This window comes from Macrobrachium nipponense, chromosome 28 (genome assembly GCF_015104395.2).
Source record: "Macrobrachium nipponense isolate FS-2020 chromosome 28, ASM1510439v2, whole genome shotgun sequence".
NCBI classification, from domain to species: domain Eukaryota; kingdom Metazoa; phylum Arthropoda; class Malacostraca; order Decapoda; family Palaemonidae; genus Macrobrachium; species Macrobrachium nipponense.
Genome location: NC_087217.1, coordinates 55,792,268 through 55,805,146, shown reverse-complemented (window position 1 = coordinate 55,805,146; position 12,879 = coordinate 55,792,268). Strand labels below are relative to the sequence as shown.

Here is a 12,879-nt window from a genome sequence, read left to right as displayed (position 1 = left end):
CGAACTTAAAGCACGTGACCAGAAAGGCTTATTATTATTTCTAACCACTATAGCTACGGCAAAGAGGGTTAGTGAGGTTTAAGCCATCAGCGGACGTATTGGCTTTAGAGGGCATAATGCGGTGTGTTCTCTAAGCCCTTCATTCTTGACTAAGAATGGAAACCCGTCTAACCCTTGGCCCAGAAGCTTGGAGATCAAGGGGATGGCACAAATTATTGGGCAAGATCCAGAGAGAGTCCTGTGCCCTGTCAGGGCTCTCAAGTTTTATCTAGATAAAACTAAGGAAAGTCGAGGTCCTTCGGACAATCTGCGGTGTTCCGTAAAAAGGCCAGACTTGCCCATGTCAAAGAACGCCCTGGCATTCTTTTTAAAGAGCTTTTTCAAAGAGGCTCATTCGTCATGTTTGGACAAGGATTTGAAACTTTTAAAGTAAATGCTCACGAGGTGAGGGCGCGGCCTCGGAGGGCATTTCTAAAGAGCATGGCACTCGGTAACACCCTGAGTGCCACTTTTTAGCGAAGCAACTCTGTGTTCACTTCACAATACATGAGGGATGTGAAGACGACATATGAGATCTGCTGCTCGCTAGGGCCATACGTGTCCGCAGACACAATCTTGGGGGCAAGAAGTACCACTCATCCTATCCTATAGAAAATGGTTAGGAAGAGCTGTTAATTTTAGTTGTTGGGTCGGCCGCCAGTGGCGGACTTCTCAATTCTTAAGCCTTAGTTAAACATCCTTAACTTTGGCTAGGTTGGTCAGGTGGTGATATATATTACTTCTTAGCCCTCATGGTATGGTCAATATGGTCTAGTCACATTGTGGTCACGCTCCCGTTGACAGATCATCTAGAACTCACCAGCTATACAGGTGACTCTAGTAAAACAAATGCCGACTTGGGTGACAGTAATCACGAAGTCAGCTATGCTAACAGGTATGGAACCAAGATGTCAATCATCTGCATGCAATGTGTTTCCTAAATCATTCTATTCTGTCCCTTCCCACCTCCAAAGGTGGGATTCAGCTATATTTATATCTGACAGGTAAATTTCATGAACAAAATGATACTGTTATGATACAATAAAGTTTGTTCATGCTTACCTGGCAGATATATACGTATAATCAAGTACCCACCCACCTCCCCTCAGGGGACAGTGGCACTAGAAAATCTGAATAGAAAATGGGAATGGTTCCTGATACCCGCCTCCCAGCGGCAGGAATGGGTACCAACCACCTGGCCGACCACTGCGTGTGTCGTAAGTTTTGAAATTCTGTCGGACTTCGGAGAATACAGCTATATATATATCTGCCAGGTAAGTATGAACAAACTTTATTGTATCATAACAATATCATTTTTTAATTCTGACTATTATTTTCCTTTGGAAACAGATACAGTGGTACCTTGAGATACGAAGTTAATCCGTTCCGAGGCGGCCTTCGTATAATGAGTTTTTCGTATCTTGGAACACATTTTACATGTAAAATGGCTAATCCGTTCCAAGCCCTCCAAAAACACCCCAGTAAATTATATTTCCAGGCCTAAAACGCATGTTCTAGGGTTACGACGCCGATCCGACGGAAGAAATATGACTCCAAAAAGGCAAAATACTGTACATACTTGAGTAATATTCAACTGCATGTAATGTTCAACCCCATTTTTACTGCATATATTAGGACTTTAGCATATGTCCCTTAGCAATAAGCCTAGCCTATGCTAGCGGTTACTACTGTAGCCTAGTCTATGGTTCTGACATCTAAACCTAAGAGCTAAAAGCTTAGAATATGCCAATAAAATATATAAATAATCAGTATGTACTCATTTCAAATAATTATTTTAATTATCATTAACCTATAATACACAAACAAACAAAAACAAACCTTCCAATCAATTTGTTTACATTCAGCTCTTACCCGTCTTACGAGTATTGAACGAACGCCAAGCAATCATTTTTCCTAGCACACAGTAAGCCATAAATTGTTATTAGTATCTCTCTTCAACTAATGAAACTACCAAACAGTATAATAACCATTCATTTCTATTCTTTATTCTATCTTTGCCTAATGGAGATACCGAGTTACTGACAGCTATAATGAAACATACGTATACATAACGTAATAATAAAACAGAAGAAGAATTCTAAAAAATACGTATTTGTTGGCAGTCTGATTTATTTTATATTTTATGATATCTAATTCACAATTTTTTTATTAAATGTATTGCATGTACTCATTTCAAATAATTATTAAGTAACCATTAACTATAATAAACAAACAAACAAAAACTTCCAAACGTCTGTTTACATCCAGCACTGACGTGTATCGAATGATCGTCAAGCAATCAATTTACACAGTAAGCCATAAATATTCATTCTCTCTCTTCAACTACTGAAACTACCAAAAAGTATAATAACCATTCATTTCTATTCTTTATTCTATCTTTACCTAATGTTTTTTTTATTCAATGTATTGCATGAATAAGTTTTTCAATTTACAGCATCCTTTTACCAATAGAATACTTTATTAAAGCACAAGGGGTAGATGCTGACCAATAGGAGAGCAGGACCTTATGGGGTGACTAGCATCAGGAACCAATGGGAGAGCGGGAGGATGGTGGCGAGTTTACTCAGTTGGCGGTGCTGGAGTTTTAAAATTGTTCTCGGTGGTCCGGGCGAATCTCGGGACTTTACAGCAACAACCTTTCGTATCTTGAAAACTTTTCGTATGTAGAGCAGTAAAATTTTTTGCATTGGCTTTCGTATCTCGAGTTTTTTGTAAGTAGAGCCTTTCGTATCTCGAGTTTTTTGTAAGTAGAGCCTTTCGTATCTCGAGGTACTACTGTAATAGTATTTAATAACGGATAAAAAGAAGAAAGCAAAGGTAGGTTTACTATAATTTCAATGTTATTTGGCAAAAATGTTCCAATGATCTCTCTTATGATTATTCTTCTTAACATAGAAGAATGAAGAACCTACGTCTGACTTTTAATTGAATTATTGAATAACTTAGAGTATTTAGAATAATAAAAAAAAGAGAAAGTAAAGGCAGGATTGCTATAGGTTAAGGGGCCCGACTGCAGTTATTGTGACGTCATGCACCTATCCATTTAATCCTGTACCCCAGTTTAAGCTGCGCATGACAAGACCTTATATTCTCTAGACCTTGGCTCAACTAGACAGTCTCACTCGGCACACCGAGCACTGGCTCAATTAAGATCTCTCTCTCTCTCTCTCTCTCCTTGCATTGCATTTGATTGTTTTCATATTTTATCATTACATTCAATTTATTGTGAAATTACATTTTATTTTGTATGTGAATTGGTTCTGCTTTTACGTACATATTATAGTAAAGATTTTACTGCCTCTTCTTCTCTCCTCAACAATACCACGACGCATGATAACTTGAAATCATTCATTCATTATTCCTAAAAAATATAAACGCTACCTCCCTCTACCTCAAGTTAGCTGTATATCACCTCAATGACTAATCATTTTTGTACATGAACTTTCCTGCCAGATATATACTTAGCTTACGTCTCTGACGTCACGACAGAATTCAAAACTCGCGGCAAATGCGACAGGTAGGTCAGGTGATCTACCCCACCCGCCGCTGGGTGGCAGGTGGTATGAACCAATCCCCCTTTCCAGTCATAATTTTTCTGTCGCCGGTGTCGACTACATCTGTTGTCGATACCTCTCGATTTTGAATTATTACTCGTTTTCGCCCTGGATTGTTTCAACGGACTTTTGGTGAAGTACCTGCTCCTTGGCTTGGCATTTGCGATTTGTGGACCGGTTTTGGATTATTCTTTTGATTATTCTGGAATTTCATTATGTCTGATTTGGAAATTAAGAAATCAACTATGTTCAGAGTTTGTTCTGTTACCGATTGTAAGGTGAGGCTACCGAAAGCTGCGGTAGACCCTCACACAGTATGCATGAGGTGTAGGGGAATGACTGCTCATTTATTAACCCTTGTAATGAATGTGGTAATTTGAATGAAGAAGAATGGAAAGGCGCTTTCCTTCTTATGTATAAGAAAGCTTGAGAAAAGGACAAGGTTAGGAAAGCTTCATCTAGGAGTTCTAGTAGGTCTCATGCGCTAGCGAGTTTGAAGTTGATAACCCTGTTGTAGACGTAGCGACTTTACCAGTTTCAGCCCCTGCTTCCTGCACCGAACCGAAGATGCGCCTTCGGAGGTGGACACTATGAGAGCCACTATTCGCAGCATGGAGCTGAAAATTAAAGTGCTAGAAGGTAAGAGTGATAGCAATTTGTGCAGTGATCCCAAGGTGTCAGTGGAGGGTGCGTCTGATCGGCTCCCTAATGCTTCTAGGCCTAGACCTCTTCCAGACTCCCAGACCCAGTGGAGGAGGAAAGTCGAAAGCCGCAGGAAGGTTAGGGAGAACCCCCACCGGTCAGGCGTCCCCTCGGTACGTGCCTGATGTTCGATCCCAGGCTACCTTGGATCGCGCCAAGAGAGAAGTCTTACGGCAATGCTTCTCGTCTTCGCCTTCTCCTTCGCCCAAACGTGGTTGGAGCTCCTCGGAAGCTTCTCGGCCGTCGAAGAGAGCCTGGCAGGCTTCTTCCGCTCTCCCCTCCAGCCCTGAAGTTTTTTCGGAAAATCCTGGATTGGATGTCAAGAAACCGAGGATTTCTTTGGAGTTTCGCTCTCCTAGTAAGGATCGAGCTGCGTCTCCCGTGAAGGACTTTGTTAAGTCTCCTACACGTGTGTTGGCTAGTCTGCAGGCGCAGATTACGGCTCTGGCTGACTCCTTGATTGTGAATGCTGGTCGTAGGAAGGACGTCTCGCTCCCGGTAAAGAAGTCCAGGCGCTCTTCTCCAGGCTTACGCTATTCGTCAGTAACCGCCCTCTCTCTAGGAGTGGATCGTAGTACGAGGCGCTCTCCTGCGGACATCGTTTCTCCGTCGGACAAGGGGCATGCTTCCGCGTTAGACGAGCCTCTCCTGACAGGCGCTCGTCTCGAGACAGGATCTCTCCCGCTGGCAGACGCCAGGAGCCTGGTAGGCGTTTTTCTCATGGTAGCCGACGTTCTCCTTCAGGCTTTCGCTCTCCTGTGACCAGACGCCCTTTGGTAGACAGGCGCTCTTCTCCTGTCAGCCGCCCTTCGCTTAGCAGGCACCAAGAGCCTGGTAGGCGCTCTTCTCCCGATTTTCGCTCTCCTCGAGTTAGGCGCCGGGAATCTGTCAGACGCTTCTCGCCTGGTAGGCGCTCGTCGCCAGAGATTCGCTCTCCTCGCAGCAGGCGCAAGAGCCTGATAATCGCTTCCCGCATGACAGGCGCTCTTCGCCAGGCAGCCGCTCTCCTTTAGACAGGCGCCAGGAGCCTGATAGACGCTTTTCGCCTAATAGGCGCTCTTCGCCAGATTTTCGCCCTGCGTTCATTAGGCGCCAAGCGCTAGAATGCGCCCTCATCCTGACAAGAAGGAGTTTCAGGCAGAAGCTCAACGGAAGTTATAAACTTCCCCGGTTAGATGTCAGAGTTCTTCCAGACATTCTTCCAAGGATGGACTCTCGGCTGAGGACAAGACAGCCTTTCATCGTAAGGATCGTGAAGGATCTTCGGCGGAAGAAGAACAGGATCCCTCGGAAGAAGAAATTAAAACCTAAAGATTCCTCCGTTTCTTCATACAAGCGGTTGACGGACCTGTTGCTTCAGGAATTTGGAGACGCCCTTTCTCCTGTCGCCCCGCCCTCGCCTCTTTCGTTATTTTCGACTTCGAAAACTTCGAAGGTTTCATCCTGTGTCAGGATGAAGCCTGCAATCTCTATGAAGAAGGCGCTTAGAGGTTTTGGTGAGTGGCTTCTTTCGAAGGAAGAGAAAGGGAAGACGGTGTTCTCTTTCCCTCCTTCTAAGCTTACTGGGAAACTAGGATTCTGGTATGAATCGGGAGAACCCTTGGGCCTCGTTCTTCCATCCTCGGCAGACTCGGACTTCTCTTCACTGGTGGATTCCTCTCGACGCTCTGCCCTCATGTCTGCTAAGACGACATGGGGGATGAATGAGCTTGACCACCTGTTGAAGGGAATGTTCCGAGTCCTGGAGGTGTTTAACTTCCTAGACTGGTCTTTGGTCGTTTTGGCCAAGAAGACGCAGACCCCGGATTCCATTTCTCCTGAGGATCTTATCAGTGTTCTCACGTGTATGGACAAGGCAGTGAGGGATGGATCGATGTGAAATAGCTTTCACTTTTCGGAGTGGGAGTGATCAAGAAGAGATCTGTGTACTGTTCGTTCCTGACGAAATCAGTATCGCATGCTCAGAGAGCCTCTCTCCTGTATTCTCAGCTCTCTCCTCAACTCTTCCCTAAGAAGATCGTTCAGGGAATGTTTCTTGTGCCCTTTCAGCTAAGGCTACACAGGACATGCTAGCCCAGTCTACCAGGAAGCCTCACTCTTCTTTCCAAGCTAAAACCAAGAGAGAGACTCCAGTTAGGCAGGAGCCCTTTCGAGGAGTCCCTCCTGCCAGAGCTTCTTCCTCTAGAGGATCTAGACCCACTAAACGAGGGAAGACCTTCTCTAGATCCATCAGAGGGAAGAAGTAGGATTCAAGTCCTCCAGACATCAGTGGGTGCCAGACTTCTGAAGTTTGCCGACGTCTGGGCCCAGAAAGGGGCGGACAACTGGTCACTCTCGATTGTCCGCAAAGGCTACCTCATTCCCTTCTTATCAAGACCTCCGTTGACGACGACTCCGAGGGAGTTGGTAGCCAAGTACAAGGACCCCATCATGAATCAAGCCCTCTCTCTAGCAGTAGATCTTATGCTGGAGAAGGAGGCGATAGAACTAGTGAAAGATCCTCATTCTGCGGGTTTTTACAACAGACTGTTCCTAGTTCCCAAGAGCTCAGGAGGATGGAGACCGGTTCTGGATGTAAGCGCCCTGAATGTCTTCGTAGAAAAAAGGAAGTTCGCCATGGAGACAACTTCTTCAGTGTTGGCGGCTCTTCGTCCAGGGACTGGATGGTGTCCCTAGATCTTCAGGACGCTTACTTCCATGTGCCTATCCATCCTTCTTCACGGAAGTTTCTAAGATTCATGATGGGAGGGAAGATCTTCCAATTCAGGGCCTTGTGCTTCGGCCTTTCGACAGCCCCTCAAGTTTTCACGGGTTTAATGAAGAATGTAGCGCAGTGGCTACATTTGGAGGGAGTGAGGCTGTCTCCTCTATCTAGACGATTGGCTGATCAGAGCAAGCTCACAAGAAAGATGTCTGGAGGACCTACAAAAGACACTGACTTTAGCAAGTTCGTTGGGGCTTCTGGTGAACTTCCAGAAGTCACAATTAATCCCCAGTCAAGAGCTGATATATCTGGGGATTCGGATGGTTTCTCCGGATTTTTCGGGCATATCCGTCACCGAGAGGATTGCTCGTTGCCGAGAGAAACTAACGACCTTCCTAGAGAAAAATGCATGCACAGCGAGGGAGTGGATGAGTCTGTTGGGGACACTCCTCGCTGGAGCAATTCGTTTCTCTAGGAAGGTTGCATCTCAGACCTCTCCAATTCTTCCTTTACCGGAACTGGAGGTCTCTCTCTCTAGACCTGGAATTCTCCTTCAGGATATCAAAAGGAATCAAGAAGGACCTTCTGTGGTGGACAGATCCTCTCCGATTTGCAGAAGGTCTGTCTCTGTACATGCCAAACCCGAACCAAGTATTGTTTTCCGACGCGTCGGAGACGGGTTGGGGTGCGACCCTAGGGTCAAGAGAAGTGTCAGGCACCTGGGAGGGGGAAACAGGTGTCCTGGCACATCAACAACAAAGAGTTGATGGCAGTGTGGTTGGCGTTAAAAGCCTTCGAGCCCCACGTTCGAAATGGTATAGTTCAGGTCAACTCGGACAACACCACAGCCTTGGCTTACATAAGAAAGCAGGGGGGGACACACACCTTCTCCCTGTACGAAACAGCGAAGGACTTGCTGTTGTGGTCTCAGGCAAGGAAGATCGTTCTCCTCACCAGGTTTCGTACAGGGAGAAAGGAATGTCAGAGCCGATCTCCTGAGCAGGAGGAATCAAGTGCTCCCCTCGGAGTGGGGGACTCTGCACTCAGAAGTTTGCCAGGACCTGTGGAGGTTATGGGGCAGACCTCATATCGACCTTTTTGCGACAGCAAAGAACAAGAGAATAGACCTCTACTGCTCCCGATCTCGGACCCAGGAGCAGTGTCAGTCGATGCTTTCCTCCTAGACTGGCGAGGTCTGGACGTCTATGCTTTTTCCTCCATTCAAGATTCTGAGTCAAACACTCAGAAAGTTTGCGGCCTCGGAAGCGACAAGGATGACGCTGGTAGCTCCATTCTGGCCGGCCCAAGATTGGTTCACAGAGGTACTGGAATGGCTAGTGGACTTTCCAAGAGCTCTTCCACAAAGAGTAGAATCTGCTCAGACAACCCCACTTCGACAGGTATCACAAAAACCTCCCCGCTCTCAATCTGACTGGCTTTCGACTGTCAAAAGTCTTGTCAGAGCGAAGGGGTTTTCAGCTAAGGCAGCGAAGGCTATCGCATCAGCTAGAAGGCCCTCTACCCTTAGTGTCTACCAGTCGAAGTGGGACGTCTTTCGCCGTTGGTGCAGAAACCAGAAGCTTTCCTCTTCCAGTACCTCTGTGACCCAAATCGCAGATTTCCTGGTTTTTCTCAGGGAAAAATGTGGTCTTGCAGTTTCGAACCATCAAAGGATATCGGAGCATGTTAGCAGCTGTGTTTAGGCACAGGAATTTAGATATCTCCAACAACAAAGATCTACATGATCTGCTAAGATCTTTTGAAACTTGCAAGAAACCCTCGTCTCAAATTCCGAGCTGGACCTGGATGTGGTTCTTCGTTTCCTGAGGTCCTCGAAGTTCGAACCTCCCCAGTCATCTTCTTTCAAGGATCTTACGAAGAAGGCTCTGTTTCTTTTGGCTTTAGCATCTGCCAAAAGAGTTAGTGAGCTTCATGCTCTAGAAGGAAGGGTAGGTTTCAAAGGAGATTCCGTGATTTGTTCCTTCCTTCCTTCTTTTCTAGCTAAGAACGAGAACCCCTCAAATCTTGGCCAAGGAGTTTTGAGGTTCCAGGCTTAGCTCCCCTGGTAGGGGAAGAGCCAGAAAGAACTCTTTGCCCTGTGAGGACTTTAAGTACTACCTCCAGCGGAAGAAGTCTCTTAAGGGCATTAAGGACAGACTTTGGTGCTCTGTTAAGGATCCCAGTAGACCATTGTCTAAAAATGCTTTGTCCTTCTTTATTAGAAGCCTCGTGAAGGAAGCACATTTGGCTTGCGGTGAGGATCACTTCAAGCTTTTGAAAGTCAAGGCTCACGAGGTAAGAGCCATTGCGACGTCCTTGGCTTCAACAAGAATATGTCACTCCAGAATCGATGAAAGCAACATTCTGGAGATGCAATTCAGTATTCACGAACCACTACCTTAGAGACGTCAAGATTACTTACGAGAAGTGCTTCGCGTTAGGCCCGTATGTATCGGCGGATTCGGTGCTGGGGCAGGGAGCTGAAGCATATCCTTTTGTAAATTTTTTCCCCTATTGTTTGTGTTGTGTTTTTATGGTTGTTTGAAAGAGGATGCGGGTAGGCATCTCTTTCTATTCGTATTGCTAACATTTAGAATGGTTAGGTGATCTGTTTGTGCTAGAGCTCCCTGCATTGGTAGTGGTCAGGCTCTGTCATTTAAGAGGGCGAATCCCCATTGACATGATCCGACTTGGATTCTACTGAGTAAGTGGATATCAAATCCAGTGGTAGACCAAAGGGTCTTTTCAGCTGTAGGTCACGCCCTCGCTGTAGCTCTTCAGGCTTTGCAGACTAATAGACAGTAACTATGAAGTCTTCAGCCTTATCAGGTAAGAACCAAGGTTTGTTAGTATCCTACAACAGATGTTGTTTCCCCTTTTTCCTTGTTACCTCTGTCTTTTTCCCTCCACCAAGGGTGTCAATCAGCTAAGTATATATCTGGCAGGAAAGTTCATGTACAAAAAATGATATTGTTACATTTTATAAAGTTTTGTACATACTTACCTGGCAGATATATACGATTGATGGCCCTCCCAGCCTCCCCTCAGGAGACAGGTGGAAGAAAAATTATGACTGGAAAGGGGGATTGGTTCATACACCTGCCACCCAGTGGCGGGTGGGGTAGATCACCTGACCTACCTGTCGCATTTGCCGCGGATTTTTGAATTCTAGTCGTGACGTTCAGAGACGTACAAGCTAAGTATATATCTGCCAGGTAAGTATGTACAAAACTTTATTGTAAAATAACAATATCATTTTGTTAATCATTTGTGCTAAATTTTACTGTGAAAAGCTTTGTTCTTTCATTTGCTATTTTGTTAATATTGTTCAACTAGACTGTCTCACTCAGGCGCACTGGACACTGGCTCAATTAAGATTTTTTTTTTTTTTTTTTCCCTGTATTGCATTTGATTGTTTTCATACTTTATCATTACATTAAATTTATTGAGAAATTCCCTTTTTATGTGAATTGTTATTGCTTTTACATACATACAGTAATATTTTAATTCTCTCTTCTCTCCTCAACATATCAACGCTCCCTTGTTCAGTCTCAAGTCAGCTGAGCGTGACGTCACCGCGGTTACGTACGATTTTATACATCTTTTATCCTAAATGCTATATTGAAAGCTTAATTTTATATTAAATGCTTTATACTTTAATGTATTTTATGGAATATTATCATTAAACTATATATTGTAAATGAAAAAATGAATTGATTCAGTTTAACTTGTAAGACCCAGTAGGCCGTCGAATACAAGTATAAACTAGATAATCAGTCAGTTTGAAGTACGCGCATTTGTTCGACAAACAATACAAAATTTTCTCAAATTTTGTTAGAAAAACGGAAAGTTCGACATATGAAACGTTCGACAGACAAGGTACCACTGTATGTGTATATTAATGTATGTAATGCCACACACTTGAGTACGTAGTTTTGCTCTTGTGGAACAGGTGCTGATTGTCTTTCCCTGTGCTACCATTTTAGACGTGATGTATTTTTTATATGTACATATGTCTTAAATTTAATGTTGTGTTAAAGTACAGCCTAGTTTAGGGTTGGAGGCTATTTGGAATAATTGCTGACTGTAAGATATCTAGAAAATATTCAAGTGGAGGCTATAATATACTGTATACAGTCCTTGTTACATAGTGGACTTATTAATTATCAGAAGACCAGACCCCCAAAAGCATCTGTTAAGTTGGGGTGCGTCTTACTCTAGATATTTCCTGACTGACTTTTGGGGCTCCCCAATTTGTTTTACCATAGCTAACAGTTAAAAGTTTGTAGTTCAGGTACCACTTATAGTACATACCTGAATAAGTATGGCATTCCTCTCATCAGCTTACTCATTATGTAAGGTATTTAGAAGATGGATGAGAATTTCCTTAAGAAATTCAGTTAGCCAGAAAAATGTAAACTGGTCAATTGCTAATTTTAACCGCAATGAAATGACATATACAATATGCCATAATTGTAGTATTTTCATAGAGCACAATTAATTTTATTTCATTTGTTTTTACAGAATACCAAAGAACACAATGGAACAGACAGTAAAGGGATTTCAGTTTCCCCCTCAAAAGTTGGTCATTGGACAGCTTCTCATAGCCCTTCACCAGGAAACACTAATGGTGCAGAGCCATGGTCTTTGTTTAGAGGTACAACTTCTGTCTTGTTACTTTCTGTAGATTTGTGAGGTAACTTCACAGATGCAACCTTATTGAATATGCACATCTGCGGCCATCTTCCTGAATTTATTAAAAACTTTATGACTGATCGCACTTTTCAGGTGAGAATAGATAATGTTTTTTCCAAAATATTTCCACTTGAAAATGGAGTACCACAAGGTAGCGTCCTTAGTGGTACTTAATTTACATTGGCATTTAACAACATCAGTAGCATGCTACCGGTTTTAATAAAGAGTAATTTGTATATGGATGATTTTGCAATATATTACACAGCATCACACATAAAACATGCAGAAAGAATTATTAATAAAACTATAATAAAAATAGATGAATGGGCCTCATCAGTAGGCTTTAGATTTTCCATAGAAAAAACCCAAGCTATCATGTTTTATAAAAGTAAAATTTGGAAAAAAGGTGAAGAAGCAGAATTAAAAATGAGAAACCATAATATACCAATTAGCCAAACTGCAAAATTTTTAGGTTTGATATTTGATACACATCTCAACTAGAAAGCCCATATAACTTACATAAAATCGAAATGCAAAAGAGCATTAAACCTAATTAAAAAACTATCTCACACAACTTTGGGAGCTGATAGACATACTCTTACTATACTATATAAAGCAACGGTGCTATCAATGATTGATTATGGAAGTGAAATATATGGCTCAGCTTCAGAAGCAGCGCTGAAAATATTAGACCCAATTCACAATGAAGGCCTAAGAATATGCACAGGAGCATTTAGGTGCTCACCAGTCTCCTCTGTTACAAGTTGAATGTGGTGAACTGCCACTATCCCTCCATAGAGAATTCATAACCATGAAAAGTGCATTGAGAATCAAGACAAGTGATTCACCAACAAAAAGTCTATTTGAGCTAAGGGATGTCTTTATAAACAATCATTCACCACCTTTCCCAATTGAGCTAATAGACTGTTCGAGTCACTGAATATGAATATACAAGTACCTCCAATAGTAAAGTTACCACCCCATTGGACTATGATTAAAGTAGACTTGCACTCTCTTAAAATATTTATCAAAGAGTTCCTTATACACCCCAGAACACCATAAACAAAAAACCATAGAACATATAAGACAAAAAAAGTTCACATTATGCAATATATACCGACTGGTCTAAATCACAACATGGAGTAGGATATGCAGCTATATCGC

General features: G+C 43.1%; 1 protein-coding gene across 6 annotated transcripts in view; it reads left to right on the top strand.

Moving 5' to 3' along the window:
* The window catches only part of LOC135201753 (E3 ubiquitin-protein ligase TTC3-like), a 202,299-nt gene that overhangs the window by 162,921 nt on the left and 26,499 nt on the right, over window positions 1-12,879 (top strand). For all 6 annotated transcript variants that reach the window (XM_064230982.1, XM_064230981.1, XM_064230980.1 and 3 more), the window contains one exon: window positions 11,545-11,677. In XM_064230982.1, the coding sequence (XP_064087052.1) occupies window positions 11,545-11,677 (133 nt within the window). The remainder of the gene's footprint in view (window positions 1-11,544; window positions 11,678-12,879) is intronic.